Source organism: Amphiprion ocellaris, chromosome 20 (genome assembly GCF_022539595.1).
Source record: "Amphiprion ocellaris isolate individual 3 ecotype Okinawa chromosome 20, ASM2253959v1, whole genome shotgun sequence".
Lineage (NCBI taxonomy): Eukaryota > Metazoa > Chordata > Actinopteri > Pomacentridae > Amphiprion > Amphiprion ocellaris.
The window spans coordinates 5641841-5665251 of NC_072785.1; the positions used below are offsets into that span (position 1 = coordinate 5641841).

General features: G+C 41.1%; 1 protein-coding gene across 2 annotated transcripts in view; it reads left to right on the forward strand.

Annotated features, from left to right (window-relative positions):
• gabrb1 (gamma-aminobutyric acid type A receptor subunit beta1) overlaps positions 1-21456 on the forward strand; it is an 86089-nt gene extending 64633 nt beyond the window's left edge. For both annotated transcript variants that reach the window (XM_055005691.1, XM_055005690.1), the window contains 4 exons: positions 4975-5118; positions 11496-11648; positions 15429-15679; positions 15967-21456. In XM_055005691.1, the coding sequence (XP_054861666.1) occupies positions 4975-5118; positions 11496-11648; positions 15429-15679; positions 15967-16308 (890 nt within the window). In that variant the 3' untranslated portion in view covers positions 16309-21456. The remainder of the gene's footprint in view (positions 1-4974; positions 5119-11495; positions 11649-15428; positions 15680-15966) is intronic.
• The last annotated feature ends 1955 nt before the right edge of the window (positions 21457-23411 follow it).

Below are 23411 nucleotides of genomic sequence, written 5' to 3' on the forward strand. Positions count from 1 at the left end.
GGTTCTGTCTGAAAATAAGTGGCATCATTTTAAACAGTGAAACCAAACTAATGAAATGTAATGACCAACCAGTGTGCAATACTGAATTCTACAAAAACTTTAACTGAATGCAGAATACTGGACAAAGAAATTCTACAGACATTTTTTTTCATCTAAATCTAAATCTTATCTTAACACAGTTAATATATTAACTTATTTATGTGTGTATGTATTTATTTATTTATTTAGTACTGTTAACATATCAGAGTTCTGAGTGAGTTTAGAGCTTCTTGGCAGGTTTGCAGGACCTTAAGCCATGATCTAAAACTCAGCCACAGTGCAGTGCAGGTGAAACACTGGACACCAGTTTGGTTTGACCACTGTTGCTGAGGCTCCTGTGATGCCATGCAATGATTTCCTGCTGAATAAACCCTTGGATGCCCAGATCTTGGTTTGTTTGTATTTCTGCAGAGTGTTTCTATCTGCTGATGGACTGCATCTGCACTTCCTGGCTATCTGGTAGCAACTGTACTCTTCCTGGCTAAAAATCTGTATCTTCAGGCATGTTTCCTGTGTTTGGTTCCTTGTTTTAGCCATTTTTGTCTCTGAAGAACTTCCAAATATCCTGGTTTTATATAGACACGAAGCACGGCAACAGAAATTGTCTTTTGATAAAAAGCACAACCAGCATTAGTGGATCACTGGTACCAAAATGACCCAATACTCAAAATTTCTTATGTATTTTTATGGAATCAATCAGTTTTAAGTTTTTAATGGCTTTTTTAGGATTTGTTTAGTATTTTGGCTGTGACTGTACTAATATAAACTGCACTTCAAGACCTAAAAGTGATTCTTAATGCAATATTTCACAAATACATAGGGTGTCTGAAAACTTTTTTTCACCACTGTATTTATACAAGAAGGTAACTCACAGGAGTAAAGAACATGAACCGATAGACAACATACAGTGGCGACGACTGCAGGAATGACGTGGAACTATAAGTAGAAGAATATTCAGGCAGAGAAAGCTACGGAAACCCATGAGGGACATTAGACTGAAACAGTAACTACAAATACCATATAGACTTAATCACGACAATATAAGTTGAAAAAGACAGGGAAATTGAACCAAGTAACACAGGGCTAGTAAAGTTGACAGGAGCAGGAGGGGTAAGAAATAACACCTACATGGTACAATACACAAAACAGGGGAAGGAGGCAACACACACTGTGGCGTGACTATCATTAGTAACAATGCTAAACGCAGGAATAAATTTCACAACACAACAGAAAACACACTACACTGGCAAGACTACACTAGTTTAAGCACAAGCCCAACTGACACTAGCTCACAAGCTACATTATGGAATTATCACTTACCTGGCAGTTCTAGGGAGACCGGTCTGGGGGATGGAGGTCACGAGGAGGGTGATGGCATTGCTGATGAATCCTAGAGCATGGGTCTTTGGGTTGTAGAGTGAAGGGTGAGGGAACGCTCAGCCAAGAATCAATTCAGGCGGTGGTGTGAGAATCAGCTTGAGGCAGGTGTTCTAACAGGGAATGGCAATGGGGAATTAGGCACAAGAGAGACAAATTAATGCAAGCAATGCAACAGAGCAGTATCAGAGCAAGACTTTCCCCGAGTTGACTGACTGTGAGTAGTACAATAATCCGTAATGAAATGATGATCCAAGTCCTTCTTATATGGCAAGTGATGTCAATGGACAAGTGAAACCACTCCTTACTCCAGGTGTCCTTGTTCAGCTCATTATCCAATAGAATGAGCTACACACACACATCCATGTGCACACCTCATTCCTAATAGGGGAAAGAGAAAAACAAAGGAGAAATGCCAGCTAGGCAGAGGTAAAGGGCATGACAAGGAGGCTTTTTGGGCCTGGTTGGCTCAGCTGCTACTGTAAACAGTCCCAGTCCCCCTACTGAGGCTGGGATAGCCAAAGGTGGCATCTAGCAACCCAATAATATGCTAAAGCTCTGCTTGCATTTGAACAATGGAGAGACATGGAGGGTTATGCAAAGCTCATCACCATACTCAAACCCCCAGAACATTCTAGCACCTGACGATACAGGCGATGAAGGTGGAGGGACACAAAATGAGCTCCAGTGTGAGACAATTGGGCCTCCTGGCCTGCCGGCAAGCAGGCCAGAAAATCTTTCCTGGTGTGGGGGTGCACCTCCACATCCTCCTCAACCCTGAAGGGAAGGCTCCACAAGGCTTTCAAGGAGTGTCCTTGGTTGCCCTGCCAACTACATCCTTGAAATTGCTGTCCACAGGACAGGTCATTCTCTTTGGAAGAGAAGACAGCCTCTACACCCACATCTTCCTGCTCTTCTTCCTACTTGGCCTCATCCAACTCTGGGGTGGGAGTAGAAAGGGGCCCAATATGAGGCTGGACTGCTGTGGGCTCTACAATGGGAGTGGACTGGGTGCCTTGTCAAGGCCCTTAACACTTCCCTTTTCTTCTTTAGCGGCCTCCATCTCGTTTCCCGTTTTTGCTCTGTGAAGGGCAGAAACCTGTGCACTTTACCCCTAAAATGGGCTTTTCTGGTGCATGCAGGCATCATAAAACAGTCCATGCAAAACTGTGGGCTCTCTGGATAATGGTGCATGTCAGTTACCCAAACACACCTATCATAAAGATCTTTCAAAGCATGGAAATTCCACAACCCACACAAAAAATGTCCCTGGTGGCCATCGTTGAAAAACAACACTATCACATGTCACACCTTTTCAGGAGGTGGGGACTGGTAACAACACGGAGGTGCTCACTTCCTTGTTTACAACTGGAGTAAGTTGCCTCAGTCAAGCAGGTGATATGGGAATCAGAGGGATGCAGTCCTGGCCAGAGGAAAGAAAGTTTCCTCACCTGCTGTGTAGCTGACAAGATATAGGGTCATTCCCTGTACATATGAAATATGTAACTGGGTGACGATAGAGAATACAGGTGTCTCCCGGAATCTTGTGGTTAGGAACATACTCCCTCGGATACCATACAAAGTTGAGCACAGGTCAAACATAGACACTGGTCAAACAGCAGTCTTAGTGTAAAATTAATAGTACAGTGAAAAAGTACAAATACAGTACATATGTAGGACACTGTATACCAGTGGAAATAAGGCTTGGATGACAAGGATCATGTCTTACCGAAAACACAGTTGTCATGATATTAGAAGTTTATTTGACTATTCAACTTTAAGCACCACAGCAAAAAATAATCCAAGGAATGTATTTCAATATTAGCTTTCTTCCCCCCAAACTTCTATACACTCAATTTTACTAACATGCACAATGTTATGCTGTGAAGATATGAACAGCACTCTGCTCACATTATGAACCATCATGACATTTGCCTAAACAATCTAACATTAGCTGAGATAACATAGCAATGACAGTAACATTTCACAGTTTTCACATTTTGATGGGATGATGTTAATGTTAAGCTGATACTCCTTTAACTTCAATTCTTTGTGCAGACCTGGATGCCTATGTTTGTTAAGCAGATAAGTTTGCACCGTTTCCTCCTTTAGCTTGAAATGCTGAGACACTCTGTAGTGTATAACTGCTGCTGCACCTGCACTTATCACAGTATTTGTACAAGTTGTTGTTATTGTCCATTATCTCCAATACCTACATCATCTACAGTACTCTCACTATGATAACAAAGTGCCATCAAGTTTTAAGATTTCTGGCATCAGTGGAAGTCTTGGTTGCCATTGTCATATCACTTCTAATGGCTGAAATCTTTTTTTAAAAATCCATGGATCCAGACTATAAGCTGCATCACTGCCAAAATTTAATCATTTGGTCCTCATGTCAAGGTCAATGCACCATTCATTGGTGGGATTTAAATCTCTTATTTTTTTAAATACTTTATCGGTCCAACTTTATTTTTGATCACAGTCTCAGTCTTTGAATGGAAGACACCATGTTTCTGAAGAGATATTCTGTCATTCTTCAAAAACAACCTTTTCCAACTGCTCTGTGCTGGAGAAGTTGAGTTGCTCTACTGTCCTCTTCAAAATACCCCAAATGTGTTCTCTTGTATTCATTTGTGCCAAAGAGCACAAGGTTGAGTTATGGAAGTAACACCCTGTCTATGGCATCATTTTAAGAAGATGGCTAATAAATGGTACTATAGCTCATTATATAGTTCCTGATTATTGCTTGAACTATAGTTTTTGTGATTTTTAGTTGGCCACTGATCTCCCTGTGTCCTTTTCCATCTCTGTGAAGTCTCACAATCACATTTTTCAATATCTCTGGCAATTCTTCTCTGCATGGAGTGAATGTAGACATGCAGATAGAAACATTGTGTTTACCAGATCTGAGAACATTCTGATGTTGACAGGTCATTTTTTGACCATGGATAAGCAATGACGCTTGTTGGAAAACCACAGATGTACTCAAGGTGTACTGACTTGTGTGTCAGTGTTCACAGGTATATTCATTTTTCTTTCATTCTTACAAGCGTCTAATTTGGGGCTTGTGTTTCAATACAGACTTTGTAATAAATTTGTTTTTGAAGGCTCATAAGAGGATATGCTCCACTGTTAAACAACAATAAATAAATAAATATATGTTTTAAATGCAGTTATTGAGATGTTAATTACTTGCCATTACTTGGCTTTTAGGGGACATTGCAAGGATGTACTTACTTCTGCCGTATATTCTAGGTCATGCGATGATATTTGAACCACCTTTAATTGCAGTTTAATGCAGTTAAAGACTTTTGCTTAGCACTTAAACTGCTTCCTTTGAATGTCTTGACTTGGGCTGAAGTCATGATTTGCCCACGCTTGAATCTTGTGTGTAACATTTGGATGAGGTAGGCAAAGCCTGCCTCATTCACAAAGTTGAAATCTTCAACCTATTTGTTTCAAATTACAGTTCTGGACTCCCACACTATGTTGTGGACAACTGTGATTGTCTTTGTGTCAGTTGAGGTTTAACTTGTGTCCCCCTGTCTCTCTCAGATGGATACACCACTGATGATATTGAGTTCTACTGGCAGGGCGGGAGCAACGGAGGCTCAGTCACTGGGGTGGAGAACATTGAGCTGCCCCAGTTCTCCATCATAGACTACCAGACCCTCTCCAAGAAAGCTGTTTTTGCCACAGGTAACCCACGGTTCAACCCTTTTGACTTATTAAAGGAAAAGCATTTTCAAAGTATGAATTCCATTAATATTTTCCATTTGTAAGTAAGTAAAAACACATAGTTTTTACTTACTAATTAATTGATTAATTTTAGATTTTATATACACTATTGATCCCACATATCCCAGGAAGCTACGGCAACAAAACACAGAGTTAGCCACACTAAAGTGTCCCTGGAGCAGGCAGAGTTAGGATTCTTGCTGGGGACACGATAGTGTCAGTAACCAGTAACCCAAAGCCTTAACCACTGAGCTACCACTACCCCAGTTGTTTCTGTTTTGCTGTTCATCTAATCTGGTTCACTAGCGATTAGAATAAGGAAGGTTGGGATTATGTCTATTGGGCTGGCTGAAGGCTCTAATGTAATTTATCTGTTTAGGAAGAATTTCACTGACACTTAAGGCTACTTCATGCTTTCTGCATCTGCAAATTTTTGACCGAGCAGACTGCCCACAATGATAGCGTGCCTACTGGGCATGTGCCAGGAAAACTTGTGGTGGTCAAAACAAATGTTTGGTATTACGAGAGAATGCACAAATAAAATCTTGGACTCTAAGTCTTTATAACTCATCATTAACAGAGTTGTAATTGAAGGATGTATGAAGTTTTCCTTTTTTCAGAAATCCGGTGCTATGCTCACACACTGGAATACATCTCAGGAATAATTCCTCACATAGTGCTAAAGTGTTATCTGGAAGCAGCTGCCATTACTTCGTGTGTTTTCCTCCATCTGACACAAGCGGAAATGCAACCAGCCGCATGGCAGTCTCTAGCGGCACTGTTGTAGTATCAACAGAGCCATGTCTGCAGTCCACTTATCAGCCTGTACACACAGATGTGGAAAGCAGGAATTGGCCATTACAGGGTGATTTGAGATTAGTCAAGCGCAAAAGAAATTTTGCACTCATCACCTCTGACTAGAGTTTTTGGGAGATCAACAAAAAGGTATTCATGAGGAGTGTGTGATTCAGCCCGCAAACCTTTGACAAGAGCCCGTCAATGCCATAAAAAATCAATAGAAAGGAAGACTTGACTTTAACAGTTACCGAAATGCTGTACATGCTGTCATGGTGACAGCCTGTGCTGTTTGCAGAGAAAATGGCATATTATATACAACACAGTAGTTCTATTTCTACTATTTTATTACATTGTGCCATCAAAATGAAGTTGTTATTGTTCTAGTTGTGTGAATTTAAAGATACGTTTCCATCACACTACTTCATTGCACCATTACCTAAGGTCTGTGGCTTAGCATTACTAATTTGATAGCACATGGGTTTTGGCATGCTAATTAGCTAGCAGTCATGTGTGGTGATGTCATCATTTGCATGTTAAAGAAATAATTACACATTAGTCAGACACATTCAAACATTTTCCATATCACCATTTCTGGTTGACACCCCCACAGTTAAACAAAAAGTGGATGCTTTCAGTGCTCTTTATAGTAGGAGGTTATCTGACAGTATATGTCGGAAGAGAACAGAGGAGAGACTTATACTGACAATCTGTTAGATGACAGCTACTGCTAATATTTATGTGTTGGTGCATTGAGAAAAATAGAAGAACTTGTTTATATTTTGTCATAGAAATTTGAACTACATGTCATAATTACGAATGAAAAAATGTATAGTTTGGCCCTGTAGGACAGGCTTCCAAAGGCCCTAGATAGATGTTTCACATGGGGAGTTCATTGTTCGACATCATTGTTGTAATTAGTTCAGTTCGTATATAAACTGACTAGCAACAGCACACTATTAGAGTCCAAGCACCCATGTTGGAACACAATCTCATTCTACCCACAGACAGACTTTGTGTGAGATAGCTCCTGCGCATTCATTGAATGAAGCGATAGGAGAAGGTATTTAGGTCTCAGCCAGTATGTTTATTTAACAGCAGATTGAATATAACATTACAGAGCTCTGGGTCCAAACTTCTATCCCTGACAACAACAGAGTTCTTGTCAGTTCACGAAGTCTGACACACTATTCTTCCCCTGACCCAGCCTTATATCTAGTTTCACAGGTGCGTAAGCATTCAGGGTGTGTCTTTCTTCTTATTGGTTGTCTTCTGCGCATCTGACCCCTTCCTTTGCATATGAGCAGCCATCTTGTTGTCCTGGTCAGGATGCTTCCGAACCTCACAGCCTCTTTGTGGGGAAGGATGAAACCTCAGCAGTTGTTCTTATCTGTGGAACAGTGTCTTCCAGCACAACCTTGAGACAGAGTCTCCATCATAACTTTTCACCTAGTACTTTTCCACTCTTGCATACCTCCTTTATTCAGTATTTTTCCACCTTCATAGGCAGTGTAAAACATCATCATAAACAGTGTAAAACATTAGAAATGTGATTCTATAAAAGCAAGCAGTTAGTATAAAAACAGTTAGTATAAAAACTCCATTTAGAAATATCATGGAAATCCCACACCCACCATGGCAATGACAGTCCCCTTTGCCACCGGCCTTCCTCAGCAGGACAATGTATCCTGCAACACTGCAAAAACTTTTCACAAACAGTTTGAGGAACATGAACAAGGAGACCAAGCCATTGCCTCTGTCTCCAATGGGTCAGAACTGTTTTGGCAGCATGAGGGGGGTCTTCACAATAAACGGCTAAAGGCTTTGTTGTTGTGGCTGTGCAGTGTATTCTTTCGCTCAATTTTTTTCACCCCGAAGCAGACTCAAAAACAATGCAGACATTGAATGACTCAGGAACAGTCTTAGTGTCTGCTGGTTCAGAAACAGGGCAGGCATTGGCTGGTTCTTTTGGTCAGTTAATTTCAGTCAATTTGTAGTTATTTTTGCATAGTAGTACAGATTATAAAATAGACATCAGGTGACTCTGACTATTGAGTACTGTCAGCAACTCAGATTTATGTGTCAATTGACCCAAGAGCAGGCTCAAAAAACATGGCAGGCATTGGCTGACTTTTGAACAATATTTGTATCTGCTGACTCAGAAACAGTCTTAGGAGTCTCTAGTCTCTAGTCAGCTGACCATGACATTAAAACTATCTAGCAATAGTTAAACAGTTAGAGGTAGGCTACATTATTTTCTATCAACCTACTACAAATTGTACAAACATACATACATACATACATACATAGCCTTTCCGGGCTCGGGCTCGTCTCCAACTTCTCTCAGACTTTCACAGAAATGGAACAGGATGGAGGGAGCAGAGAGTTCCTGAGGAGGATGGTATCACAATGGAACACTGATACTGGGATGAGCCAGAGGAATCATTAGTTTATGAATTGTGCACATACTCCACACGTGGCAGATAAGAGCTCGAGGCTGTTGGGCTGTCAGATGTGACACAACACAGAGGGTTCTCCAGTTCCTGGTTTGGCCGGTCTGTCTGGCCATTGGACTGGGGATGTAAACCATAGGTTAAACTCTGAAGTCAATACACGGTATTAAAGAACCAACATTCCTGTCCACAAACAAAAAAAAAAACAGCACCTACAGGAGAAGAAGATGGCCAGATAATTCCGGTGATGAGAGAGTCCCAGATTCAAGTTTCCATGGCAGCATCTTCTGGTTTGGACACATGGGTCAGGTTAATTATCTCTTGCAGACTGGGGGCCGTGGGAGTTGCTGGAGTCAGGGCAGAGCAGATGCAGTTAGTGTGACACTTGAAGTTCTATGAAACTACTTCTTCCTGTGACCAGTCAATATGGGGGTTGTGATTCTTGAACCAGCAGTATCCAAGAACTATCAGGAAGTTGGAGTGGCCAATGAGATGGAAAGTGATCTCAAGGTGGTTGCTAGCCAGGACTAGGGAAACAAGGACAATCTTGCTGCTAACTTGGGCTAGATGCAGTCTATTTAGTGCACAGGACTCCAAAGAGGAAGACAAAGACTCGGTCAGGATCCACATCTGCTTGGCTAGGTTGCTGTTCATGAAGTTCTCCTCAGCTCCGTAGTCTACCAGGGCATTCACTGGCAAGGACTCAGTCTGCCAACAGAAGGAGGCAGCTAGCTGCAAACATTAAGGGGAAGTCATGGAGGTTCGGCTGACCAATATCCCCTCGCTGGTCTTTCTGCTGGTCAGGTCGGGCGGGTGGTGATGAAATGTTCTACCTTTCCACAGTGGATGTGAACATTTCTAGCTCTTTTCTCGAAGGCCAGCATGGTTTCTGTTTCTGAAACAGAGGGTTGAGGGATGACAGGTGCTACACACATGGACAAAATTGTTGGTACCCTTCGGTTAATGAAAGAAAAACCCACAATAGTAACAGAAATAATTTGAATCTGACAAAAGTAATAATGCATAAAAATTCTAAGAAAAATTAACCAATGAAAATCAGACATTGCTTTTGAACCGTGGTTCAAGAGAATTATTTTAAAAAGTAAACGGGCATCTTCTAGGGGTGGAGGTTGCCACCCTATGCCACCCCAGTAGATCCGCCCCTGCTCACAACAGATCTGAATACAAGAGCTTCTGTCATGGTGATTCATTTGCTCTCAGCTCTCGTAGGAGGCGGTCGCACTTTTCCTTGCTCCGCTATCTCTGTTCCTCCCTACCCTCATGTCTCCCTGCTTGCTGCATTTCTTCGTCTTCGTCTCGTCTGTCTGACTTGGAGCGATTGCTTGGCACTGGACCTTTGAAACACCGATCATGGAATTGATTAACTGGTCTCTCAACGCAATTGACAAGATTGTCGCCACAAACAGCACAGGCCTAGGGGAGCCTACCTGCCCGGATGGGAGTTTTGCCTCTAGTTACGTGATCGACGCCTGGGGGAAGTGGAAGGGGATCATGTGCCTGGCACCCCTATCCGTGGAGGACGTGGAAGATGTTTATATATTCGGATTTATGATGACAGGCCTGCTGATAATTGGCTTGTTCACTGGCCTGAGCTTCTGGAAAAACAGGAAGACCGCAGACAGAAACGACGTCCAAACTCTGCTGGTCTATGCAAACGAACGGATCACGGCTGCCGATTCTCGGTATGACGAACTCAATCGTAAGATGAACAATTTGCTTGGTGTGACTGTTGATGTGAGTCACAAAGTGGAAGCCATCAGGGTGAGAATCGCTACAGGCCCCCCCCCCCCCCCCCCCCCCCCCCCACACACACACACACACACACACACACACACACTTTCCCAAGGACACCTGTTGACTTTTGGACCGGGCCAACCGAGGACGTCTCCATAGCAACCTTGCTGTGTTATCGCGCTCCCACCCTCGCAAATCTGAGACACCGGAGGTCTGAGACGGAAGAAGATGGGCTACATGCATACACAAACATTCGGACTCATGAACTGAGGACTGAGCTAAACATTCACACACACATTCCCATATCCCCCCTCCCCCCTGCCTCCACAAGCTTCCCTCACTATACACAGGAGCCAGGAATCCGTGCACCTGCACAGGAACCGGCTAACTGTGCAGTGCTCCCCCCTCCACCACCCCACATCCTTATCCCAGCTATCCTTGTCTAACGTCATGCTTTGCCTGTTTGCGGGTTTGTTTTTTTTAGGTTCCTTCTCAAATTGAATTTCCCAACATTGGAGGTTTCATTTGGTACAACGAGCCTTTTTTTTCTTTTACCCTCTGCTATCCCTACCCAGATCCCAACATGTCCTTTTTCTTTTTTTCTTCAAGAAAGGTGCGCGCAGCACTGCGCAGCAGCCAGAGCTGTCATTGGCAGGGCAGCTCAAATGAAATTTCGTTGTGTATGAAAATGTGCAATGACCAATAAAGATTGATTGATTGTCTGGTCTGTGGTCCACTCGTTTCAGCCATTTTCCTAATATGTTTCATGGTAGAAAAGTGTGTGTCAATCGTTGATTTTTTTTTTTTTTTTTTGTATTTCACAACAATATGGCATGGGGTTCAAAACAGTTTACCCCTGCTTACATGAAGAACATCAAGGAATCGTTTTGCATGGTCTTTAGCAGTAATTTTTGCTGATAAATGATTCACATTAGAATTGGATATGTCTGGCTCTTCAAACCATAAACAAGGAAGTGATTTCAGTGACGTATGTGCATTACGTTTGTACTGGGGACTGCTATGATTGGTGGAACTCATGAGAAGCATGCCAAAATTGTGGAAAAGTTGCGGTGATTGGACAAAATTGCAAGGTCACGAAGAATTCATGGAGATTGGTTGAATTTGCGTGAATTGGTGCCATCGCAACATCGCAAATTCATATATATATATATATACACACACACACATATACATATATATATATATATATATATATATATATATATATATATATATATATATATATATATATATATATATACGCACATATACATACATATATTTTCTTTGTCCTGTTTAGCATAATTCATGCATTTGGTACTTTGTCTTTCATAGGCTCGTACCCCCGTCTCTCCCTGAGCTTCAAGCTGAAGAGGAACATTGGTTATTTCATCCTGCAGACCTATATGCCTTCCATCTTGATCACCATCCTTTCCTGGGTTTCCTTCTGGATAAACTATGATGCCTCAGCTGCCAGAGTGGCCTTAGGTTGGTGACTTTTCAATTCTTTAGAGATTAGCAATTCCTCTGATGACATGATTTAAGACATATCGGCTATGGTTTGATATAACAATGTTTGTGTGTTTGCTGGCCCATTAGCTGGACTGTTATTAAATTTGTACATACATTCATGGTCCCCAGACAATGATTCTAAAGAGCTTTGTTGATCCCTCGACGTTTCATCTTCACTTCAAAAAGTGTGCAGGCCACTGTATCTTTTGCATACTTGTTTGTGTAGATTTTATTTTGAATGGGAATTAAACTTTTTTTATCAGTCTACCCTCAGTAACTGAATGAGCCAGTAACCCTAATGACAAAGTAAAAACATGTTCAAATCTGCTGTTTACAAGAGACCCTTCCATGTGATTGTAATCTGTGGTCTGGTAAATCAGTTATGTTTTCTTTCATTATTCCTAAAATGTATCTACAACTTGATATTAAAATCATCTTCACCAAACAGCACTTAATCTTAAACAGTGAGGTGGATAATAATATAACTGATCATCATGTTATGAGCTAATGTTCTGCTGGGAATCCCTAGGTCCTCGCATTCATATAGATGTTTCCTTTGGCTCATCTCTTTTCACTAATTTCAGCCTCCTTGTCTTCTCTGTCCTTGTCTCTGTGACCTGGATATCAAACTTGGCGCACCATTACAAAGGGCATCTCTATTCCAAAAGTGTTTCTTCAGGAGAAAGGATGGAGGATTGAGGAAGCTTATTGTAAGAGCTATGGGTGACAATGCACAAGTGTAAAGAAAGCATAGTTCCAAGCAAAAGCCTGTAGTTCACCGCTCACCACAAGTTTGTGTTACTAATTGCTGAGAAGGCAATTACTCTGGCTACTCTAATTGGCAGTGCCAAAGTCATAAATTCGACTCCAGCAACTGTAGTTACATGTACATTAACCTAGATTCAGATCTCCTTCATGTTGGTCAAAGTAATCCACAGTGATGCCACTCAAATAAGATCGCAATGTCAATACACTTTCCTAATTTCTACTTGCTCCAGTATAGATCCCCAGCCATTCTTCTTTAACCACTGGGTGGATCCAAGACTGGCAGGCAGGTTGGTTTTCTTAAGTATCCTCATGAAGAAGAGCTGCCATTTTTACCAGTGCAGAAGTGTTGACTGACCATGTGAGGTCTTCTGAGATGTGGGTCTCAAGGAAATTAAAGGAGGAGACCTTCTTCACCTCCCCCTCTTTAATAGTTAATGGAGAATGTTCATCCTTATGATAATTCAGTTCAATAATTTATTTTGTCTTTTTGATGGTCATTGTAAGGTTGCTATCTGTACACCATCTTGTCAGACTTCAATCCCTGGAGGCTACCTCGTCACTATTTGTAATGAGACCGACCACTGTTGTCATCTGCATATTTAATTATTGTGTTTGAGGGGAGTGTAGCCCCCCCAAAGTACACTGTACCCCCCCCAAAGTACACTGTACCCCCCCAAAGTACACTGTACCCCCCCCCAGCAACAACAACAGCAACAGAGAACTCCCATGCCACTGCTGTTATGATTCTGCTCCTGACCCTGTTCCTTCTCCCACTTTCTCCCTCTTTCTTCCACCTTGTTTTTCTGCGTCTATTTTGACCTGTCTGTCTTCTTCTGTATCTGTCATCTCTCTCTCCCTCTTGCCCCTGTGTCTCTCTCTCTCTGTCTCTCTCTCACTCCCCTGCCCTCACTGCTGATTGCTGGGATGAAAGTCAGCTGTGACAATCAGCTCACCCATTGACCTCACCTGTCTGCAATTACACCTCCACTATTAAAACCCTGTTCATTCACTCACTCCCCATCATGGAATCACTGCTCTCTTTTGGACTGTGCTTCCCCACTCTTGGACTCAGTTTTTACCCCTGGATTTCCCCCAGCTGGACTCTGTTCTTCTCAGGATTTCCACCTGAACCGTTTCAAGTCTCCAGCCTGCCATATCCCCACCTGGACTCTTGTCACCCTCATTCCTGAGTAACTGCCAGTCCCCTCTGTCTTTAGCTCTCTGTCTCCCTGTCTTGTTTCCCCACCACCTTCCAGATTCCCTGTATCTGCCTACCTTTGCCTCATTAGTCCTGTTCCCCACTGAGCCAGGTGTCAGTGATGATCATCACACAGCTGTCCCTCATGACGGTTTGGGATTCTAACTCCCGACTCAATTCATTTTATTATCAAGGGACCTGGCATTTGCAATGAAAAGGCTGGGTTGTGATGGTCTGCTCAGAGCTCTCTTTAGCCTAGCCAGGTAGCCAGACTGACATCCCCTCTTCAGCTTGCACTCTGGCTGGCTCTGGGAGGTTTGGCTGCTCGGTATAGCAATCTACTGTGAAGCTGGTGCTGTTGGTAACTCCTCAGGTATTCTATAGTGCTGTTAGTAGACACTCGTGATGGGGAACCTGGCATATTGTTCCAATGTGCAGGAGTTGTTCTCTGCTGTACAGGAGTTTCTATGCACTTAAACTGAGCTCTTCTATCAATACTACAACAACAAACAGCCAAACAAAGACCTGGGGTCCATTTCACGAAGCAGGTTCAACAAACTCTGAGTGTAACCCTGAACTCTGAGTTTGTAACTTAGCTAAACACAAACAAAACAACTAAACTCCCTAGCCAAACTTAAGTACATTAGCAAAACCCACCACAAGCAATAAAAACTAAGATAACAGTGCACAAAATGAACTAAACGAAACTGGTGCCTCTGAATACACACACTGAACACACAGTTCACGAATACTCAAAATACCGAATAGCTTCTTCACTCAGTTGGCGGACTGCTAATTGGAACCTTAGTCTCCACTGAGACCTGGGACTCCACACAAAATTAGCAGCCGCGAACAGAAGGTTTGTCTGTAGCACCCACCACAACTGCTTACGGACTAAAGGACCACAGAGGACAACAATACAGGGGCACCAGGGTGGACTGGTCACAAATACCAGCCACCCCGATTGAGAGTTTGGCTGTAGTTATATACTCTGCAGGTGTGGCGATGGTTGAGTCTGATTGGCTAGAGGTGGAAGGGAACTGGATGGTGGCCCAATCAGGAAGGTCGGGAGGCGGGGAGAACAAGGCTGGAGTGCAGGTTGTCTTCTCCTGAGTCATCAGTGGAGATGGCTGGCAGCTGAAGTTCCAGAGAGGCTCTAAAACCAGCCACAGCTGAGCCCACACACGCAATCTCCCCATCATACAAAAGCCGGAAACCACCCCAGAAACCAGACGGCACACAAACACCTGTGGCTGTAACGCATCACTTTTAAGTCAGTGTTTAATAGATGCATCATTGGCTGCAATTACAGCCAGTGATGCATCTACCTAGTGCCTGCGTGGATAGGTCTCAGTCAGTCTTGCACATCTAGATGCTGCAATTTTACCCAGTGATAATCTGCAATATTTGGTGTTCACGAAACACAGTGTCTAGTCTAAGGGGGACTTGTCCAATATTTGTTAAGATATTTCAGTCTGGACCAAAGGTACTGACTGACCAAACTAGATATCTATTATGCATTTCCCTAAGGTCATGTCACTACTACTACTGTCATGGTAATTGGGATTGTTTTTACTACACCAAGTTTCAGGCTAGTACGGCCAGATATGTAATCAGTCCAGGTCAGTGAAAATGTTCACTAATCCTTTTAAAAGTGTATGATGTATATTGTATATATAGACTGTATTCAGTGGCTGTTTTGTAATTCTTCCTTCTTCTCGGTCAATAAGTGTCATTGCTGAAAGACCTTCCTCTAACCATGGTCTCCATTCATATCTCTTTTCCTGCAGGTATAACCACCGTGCTGACCATGACCACCATCAATACCCACCTTAGGGAGACGCTACCCAAGATCCCATATGTCAAGGCCATTGACATTTACCTCATGGGTTGCTTTGTCTTTGTTTTTCTGGCTTTGCTGGAATATGCCTTTGTCAACTACATCTTCTTTGGCCGGGGTCCTCACCTGCAGAAGAAGGTGGCAGAAAAGGCTGCCAAGTCCAACAATGAAAAGGGCAGACTGGAGAGCAACAAAGTGCAGGTGGGAGAGAGCATCTGTGTAGTTTTAATGCCAAGAAATGGCATTTAGCTATTAATGATTTGCCGTATAATGCTACCCATTCTACATTATTTGGCAGCAAGTTTCACTCACATACCAAAGAGTAAAACAGTGTTGACAGTAAAGTGACAGATGTAGTTGTGTTAAGAATGATAAAATGAATGAAAAAGAGTATGTTACACCTCCACTACATACAGATGACTTTGCTTGTCTATTTGGGTTTAAATAATTTAATTAATTTAATAAAATCTGATAACCTCCTTTCTAAGGTTGATGCTCATGGCAACATTCTCCTGACCAACCTCACCAGTGAGATGAGTGGAGCAGATATGATGGGCACTCTCAATGACCCTCGGGCTACAATGTTCTCTTATGACAGCGCCAGCATACAGTATCGCAAGCCCATGATGAGCCGAGATCTGTATGGACGGCCGGCAGTTGACCGGCCAATTGGTCATAAAAAGGGTCGCTTGAGGAGGAGGGCTTCACAGCTCAAAGTCAAGATCCCTGACCTCACAGATGTCAACGCCATAGACAAGTGGTCTCGTGTTGTGTTCCCAATCACATTCACTTTCTTTAACTTGGTCTACTGGCTTTACTATGTCCACTAAGGTGACAGTAAAGAGCATGTGCATCAGCACCACTGATTTCTTAGAAAAATATCATGGTAGTGTACAGCGATGAAAATTGAGGAATGTTAATTTGCATAAATCCTGTTTTGGAATGAGTGGCACTGAGTGTCTTTACAATGTAAATACAATTTAATATTTATATATATAAATATATATACATATATGACAGAGATATGATTTATTTAAAAATAACACTCACTTTTGCTGTACTCATGCTTATAAAACAAGTATAGACAAAAATAATGCTGAATTTAAGATTAGTAATTTATGGTACTTCTAAGTCCAAGTTTGCTGAAAAAGACTTTGGTGACTAAAACATGATGGGATATCATCTGTCTTCTTTTTAAATCTCCAGTCATCTATCCTTTTGCATGTGAATATAATGCAATTTTTATTTACTTGAACAACTGAACAAAACAGATAAATGAACTAAAGTAGGAGAAAAAGTGGCCCGGTGCTTTAATAGTGGGTAACTAAAACAGATTTCATTTGATCTTGCAATTAAAGGTCACTCATTTGGACATTTGGTGAAATCGCCATAAGGTAGGGCTTTTTTGATTCAAATTCAACTCCGGTTGTATTTTTGTTTGTTAGTTTGTTGTTATGTTGAAATCTTTCTCTCACAGCCATATTTGTGAGCTGACAAACATGTTGTACTGCTTGTCAATTGTTACTTAGTGTATGCGCAGTTACCCACATTTGCACTGCAAACCAAACTTTCCTTACATTTAAACATAAAAAACATTTGACTCTTTTAAGCCTCTCTGCATTATTATCATACTGTATGCTGTTAATCAAAGGTAAGTGCATAACAGATGTTAATTAGATCTCAGTATTCTGTCAGAAATGCAACATAGTCAAATTTCTATGTACAATATTCTCACAGTGCCTGTGAGCATGTATAATGTAACTGTCTTTAACAGAAAATCAGGTAAATAATGACCAGTGATGTCACCATGCTTTCCAAATTGCATATTACAAGCCCTGATAATACATGTAGCTGATGTTAGAAAATGCACTCTACTATTCAACATTTTTATCAAATACTTTAAGGAAAATTACACAAAAGTTGGAATTGCAGAGGAGCTTATCATTTAAAATGTATTACATAATTTAAGGGCAAGCATTACATTATTTGCTTAATTAAGAGTTATGTAGTCAGTGCTGAGTATCAGTTGTAAGAACCCAGTTTAAATTTCCTCCAGTTCCAATTCCCTAGAAAGATTCAAAACATACTTTAGAAGACAAACTAGTGGGGAAGACAGCAAGTATAGGTTTGGCCAACAGTTAGTATAACATTGAGAGTAGCAGTCAATATCTAGATCTTCTAGTGGTTTCCCTACAAATTTAGTCTATATTGGACAATTGAATTCTCAGGAATTATGTTCAGTATGAATGTAATAATTAAATAGTAATGCCTGTTACAATTAGGAAGTGGGTGGGCTTGTAGCAAGTCTGCCTTTAAGTCAGGGGAATTCAGGGTTTTCCAATATTGGCATGTCCAGTATTGTTTGTCACATGCTAGCACCGAAGTAAAGCTAAATTCTGTGCTGTGGCTGAGGCAGGCCTTGTTTCCTGAAAAGTGTAAAAGAAGTGGACGGTGGTGCATGCATTTCTTCCTCCCTCCAGTACTCAGGTCTCTCTTAAAAAATAATTATTCTTCTCAGTCTACCTGATAAAGATTGTATTGAGGCTGTTGACTGTACAAGCAAGGTACAGGTACACATGCTGGACACAGAAGACTTTGGGCAGTGTTTACAGGTGTAAACGTAAAACAGATGCTAATTTCTGGCCTGCATAGACAGCTTTTGTCCTTCAAGTAATACGACCAACAGGAGGAACACCTTAAGTCTAAGTGTAATTCAAATTTCTCACACATCACCTAGCTAGCACCTTGTGTTGTTAGGTACATGGTTTAACTTGGGGTGAAGTTAAAAATTAGATGATATTGTATAAACTATGACACTAATAGGTTCTAACTGATGTATTAATGTCTATACAGTGAGAGAACAACATCTGTGGATGAACAAAATCTATCCAACCTAAATTTAAACATTTGTTTTGACATGAGTTAAGAAAATGGTCTGCTGGTTTAATCAAACACCAAAGCTATCAGAAACACAGCCTTGCCATTACAGTCCAATGGGAACCTTGTTTTTCAAATGGCTTGATGGACTTTTTTGATGAACTGTACAATAGTAGGAATATCATTTTGTTTTTGTGTTGTTTTTGTTGCAATTTATCCAACAAAATGTCCCAGGGACATTAACCCTGAACCTCAAGTTAATCACATTGTTTGGACAAGATCTTGCATAAAACAAACTGGGTGTTAGTTATAAAATAAAAGTAAATTCTCCAAAATTACTGTAGTCCATAATCAATATAATGTTACAGCATACCATCGGTATTACAATAGTGTTTTATTTGTGCATCCAATGAAATTTCTCTTCAGTTTCCACATGCAGATATACATATTTTTTTTTTGAGGTTTGCCACTGTGTAGGCATCAGCATGTCTGACTGAAAAAAAAAAAAGTGGTTCCCTTGTGTGATAAAAAAAAAGATAATTAATTGAGGGAAATTAAGCCCTCCCTATGCCATCCACCAATCTATGGTCAACACTTTAACTTTCAGTGAATGCATAAATACTTTCCGCACTAAATGTTAAAATTGAGTTTTGATCATGACATGTGGAACACCGGATGTAGGCATAATTTGTAGAGATGCCGAACCTCAACACATTTATTAGTTGTGTGGTTATCTGCCTGTATTGGGCTCGTGACCTGTTTCGTACCCTGCCTTCACCCTAAGTCAGCTGGGATAGACTCCAGCACCCCCACGGCCCTATAGAGGATAAAGCAGTGTATAGATAATGGATTGATGGATGGTTATCTGCAGTAACTGATCAATATAAACAGACAGACATGTTCCGTGTTTTTGTAACTCCTCATTGTGGCCAGGGTTTCCTGATCTCACATTTTGCTTATCTTGATAGGTATGCCTTAGCAACATTCTTGTGATCTTTCTCTCTATTCTAGGCATTTTACTGTTTAAGATGTCTGTGTAGTTTCTCATTCATCCAGGTCATGGTTATCCAAGGTTGTTTAAATCAATCCAACTGGACTTTAAGAAAGTTCCTTGAAGACGTTTCACCTCTCATCCAGGAGGCTTCTTCAGTTCTGGTGGTGGTTGATGTTGGAGTTTTGAAAGGACCTGATTGTAAAATGGCGAAAGATGATGTCGCAGACCACCCTTCCTTAAAACTCCCCAAAAGAACTACTCAGCAGAATGACTCAGGTGAGGTGACTCATGCTAACGACCACCATTAGCATACGAGGGCTCGGTGAAACTCGCATTTCAACGACCCCTTTTGTCACTCCCTGGCTCCCAACGACCACCGCTGAGGAGCCAGACGGGCCTTGGCAATGGTCGTCGGAATGTGAATAACACTGACCACACCTCACAGAGGTTATAAGCTGAGGCAACATCAACCACCACCAGAACTGAAGAAGCCTCTTGGATGAGAGGTGAAACATCTTCAAGGAACTTTCTTGAAGTCCAGTTGGATTGATTTAAACAACCTTGGATTCACTGTTTAACTATAAACCTGTGGCTTTTATACAGGCCATACAGTTGTAGTGACTGATTTTTGAGGCCATTGTTTGTCATATGCTCTCTGGCAAACTAGTCATGAAACTGGATATGCTGCCTTTGGTAGAGATATTCGCAAATGAGTTAATATTTTTTCTGGTGTTAGTGTGTTTGTTTGTAGTCAGATGTGTAATGTTTAGAGTGAGTTATTTTGGCTTTACTGTCATAAGCTTCTGAAGTCATCCAAATTAATGATAGAGCACATTAACAAACTGACCAATCTGGCCAAGAAACACAAGTACTCAGATGTTTAGACAGGCTGTAAACAAACCAACTGTTACTTAGTTCACTGTTTCAACAGATTTATATATAAACATGAAAATGAGAGCATAAGGTTGGTGTCAAATTCAAATGGGTATTTTCCAAAGTTCAACTCTGGAAGTTTAGCCTCCCCTTTACAACTTGCCTTTTCCAATGTTCCTACTCTCTAGCATATCACTGCTGATAAAATGATAGTCAGAACTAGAATACATAATCACATATGAAATCTAATTGATTAAAGTGAAATAATTTTCTTCCTTAAAAATCATTTGTTGAGGACAAAATGTTGCATTAAAGTAGTAGCAAATTATGTTAAGTAAAAATGTGGGCTACTTGTTTTATCAGGGCTTCAAACAAAACCAAGAAACGACAAAAAAGCATCAAAAGCAGATAGGCTTCAACAGGAAACAATAGTAGTAGTAGTGTGCTTTTTCCTCATGACTGAATATTGTGCCTTTACCAAGAATCTCAATATATTCACAGGGTTTGACTTAGCTTTGATCTTGTAAGTACAATTCAAACAAATTATCTTGTACTTTTTTTTAGATGAAGGACTACGAGAACCAGAGACACCAGTGGCTCTTGAAAATCGTTTTTGAGACTCTAAAATATAGCACCATTATCTCAGCATGACTGTAGTAAGACATTCCAGCACAATGATGACAATCTTTTGAATTCAATGCGGAATAAATGATTTCAAGGCTCCTTGTCATGCTGTCAGTGTTGCTGTTCCTGGACAGAGCACAAAAAATGGTCAGGAGGTGAAAAAACAAACCAAAAAACACAGCTTGGTTTTCTTCACAACAAAGGATCCAGAGCAAATGGACACATTTTCTGTGAAGCGAAGAGCTAATGGAATCCCTGAACTGTTTTACCCAAAGGCTGCGGAGGGGGAGGACGTGCTGGACTTCTTATTTTATAAAATTGCTGTACACGTTTTCACTCATGCTCTATATCTGTTCTCAAGTGGAATGGGACATAGATGTGTTTGTGTGTCTTTCTGCTTGTCTACAGGCAAACATACACACTGCATGAATGGTTGCATGGATGTTTGTGCATTTTTTTGTGCGTGCGTGCCTGCGTGTGAGCGTGTGTGTGTGTGTGAGAGAGACAGAGAGAGAGAGAGAGAGAGAGTGATAGTGGGAGAACAGAGAAAATAAAATTAACAATAAAAGTTTCAATAAAATTACTGACATCTGTACAAACTAAATGCAAAGGACATTTTGCTGACTTCTCTTGTATAACTGGTTCATAGTCAAAGTACAAAGGTGTCTCTTCTGAGCCAGAAGAAAACTCATCTACAATCAGTCATTTATTTGTGGACATATGACACATTGCTCAAAGCAAACTTTGTCTAACTTTATTTCCATTTGGTGCAGACCATAGACTGTAGCAAACGACCCTGAAAAGTGAAGCCAACCCCGTGTGTCAAGTGACAAAAACCTTCAGTACTGGGGGGGAAGGTATGGGGCTTGACTGACGGGTGAAATGATTGACAGGTTGTATGGACAAGACAGCCTTGACACTCATTCACCATGAACTTGGATGGGCCCGAGCACCAACCTGCCTCACACTTTATGTTTGATCAGAGTCCTGCCCTGATGACAACCAGTCACAGTCACAGTGCCGCCTGGTGGCAACAGGAAAGGACGTGTTTTACACTTTGACATACTATTAATGGGCGGTTAACCATATTAACCTCAAATGAGGTGACATACACCTGAAGACACTAATGATGATTTCAGGTGAAAATTGAGAATCTTTGTCTGTGGCGAAATTTGATGTCTCACAATGACAACTGAAGTGTTTACATCACAGCTGCACATAATCCAATCTGGCCCAAATTTCATTTGCTGGCCAAGAGTCCAGGTCTGAAGACATCAAAATTCAAAAATTGAGTCATTGTGCCACCTATTGGTATCTGGGTGTTATGGACCTTATATTTGTATGTACCATTGCTAGACACCTAGTGATACATTCCTTGAAATTGGTCAGCTAAGTCTTAGCACCTTCACAATGCCACAGTGTGGAGCCTTTGAGCTTTCATAAATCACTGTTGCTGTGGCAATGTATCTTCATCATGAAACAAGAAGTAGTATTTGACAGGTTAGGAATGCTCAAAAACTCACCAAAATTGACACACACATCACAGTTGGCTAAACGAAATAAACTGTATGTGTCTCAGGACTGCATGTGGTAAAATTGCTCCATAGCGTCCCCTACAAACTTTAAACAAATTAGCCTCAGAAGTAAGTTTCACCTAGATGCATAGAATTTGGCAGGCATTCAACATCAGAACACGTTTAGGAAAGTCTGTCGTTACTATGACCTAAACTTGACAGGACGTCCATTATTTAGAATTAATTAATCAAAAAATGTGTAATTGTTAGGTCATTTACCAGCCATGTATTTTCACTCTTTTGGCCTTGGTCATTGTTTCAATACTTGTCAAACTTGGTCAGATAATGGAAAAGTCATTGACAATTACAAGTTATCAAAGGCTCAGCATTTCGTCAAATGCGATGAGCGTGGTGGCCTGCCAAAGGTCAATGCTTCACCACTGACACAAGAAGTTGCTGTAACTCACACATGTAGTGTCCAATCTATCCAAAATGTAATTTGTGTGAATGTCATTTTGGCCAGAGCACATTTCTGCCACACCCCAACATACGCCACACTGCAACATTCGACACATTCTAACATGCATGGGGGTGCAATTGTACTAGTGGACACTGAAAGGATTCCAACAGCACGCTCGGTAAGTAAATGCTTGTTTTCTCATTGCTAGTTTTAATGCACTGTTATGTGCAACTTTAGTGTCATATATAATGTGTTCAGTAAATACCAGCTATTGGTGCCATTTATTTCTGTGTGTTTTGATCATAGAAGAGAGCTAGCATTCAGTAAATATGATCATTCATGTAAATTACCGATGAACCTGCTAACCAAGCTAACAGTCATAGCCTGATTAAATGTACCAACATTAAGAGAGTGATGTTTGTGTTGTGTTTCATATAACCAGGCTGAATTGTCTTGTGTAACTGTAATGTGGTACGTAATGTAAATAAAAGTTACATGTGATTAAACAGTAATGTTAATGTTCTACATTGTAAGCAGTTCTGAATACCTGCTGTATCTCTAAAATTAAACAGGATAATAAAGTTAAAATAC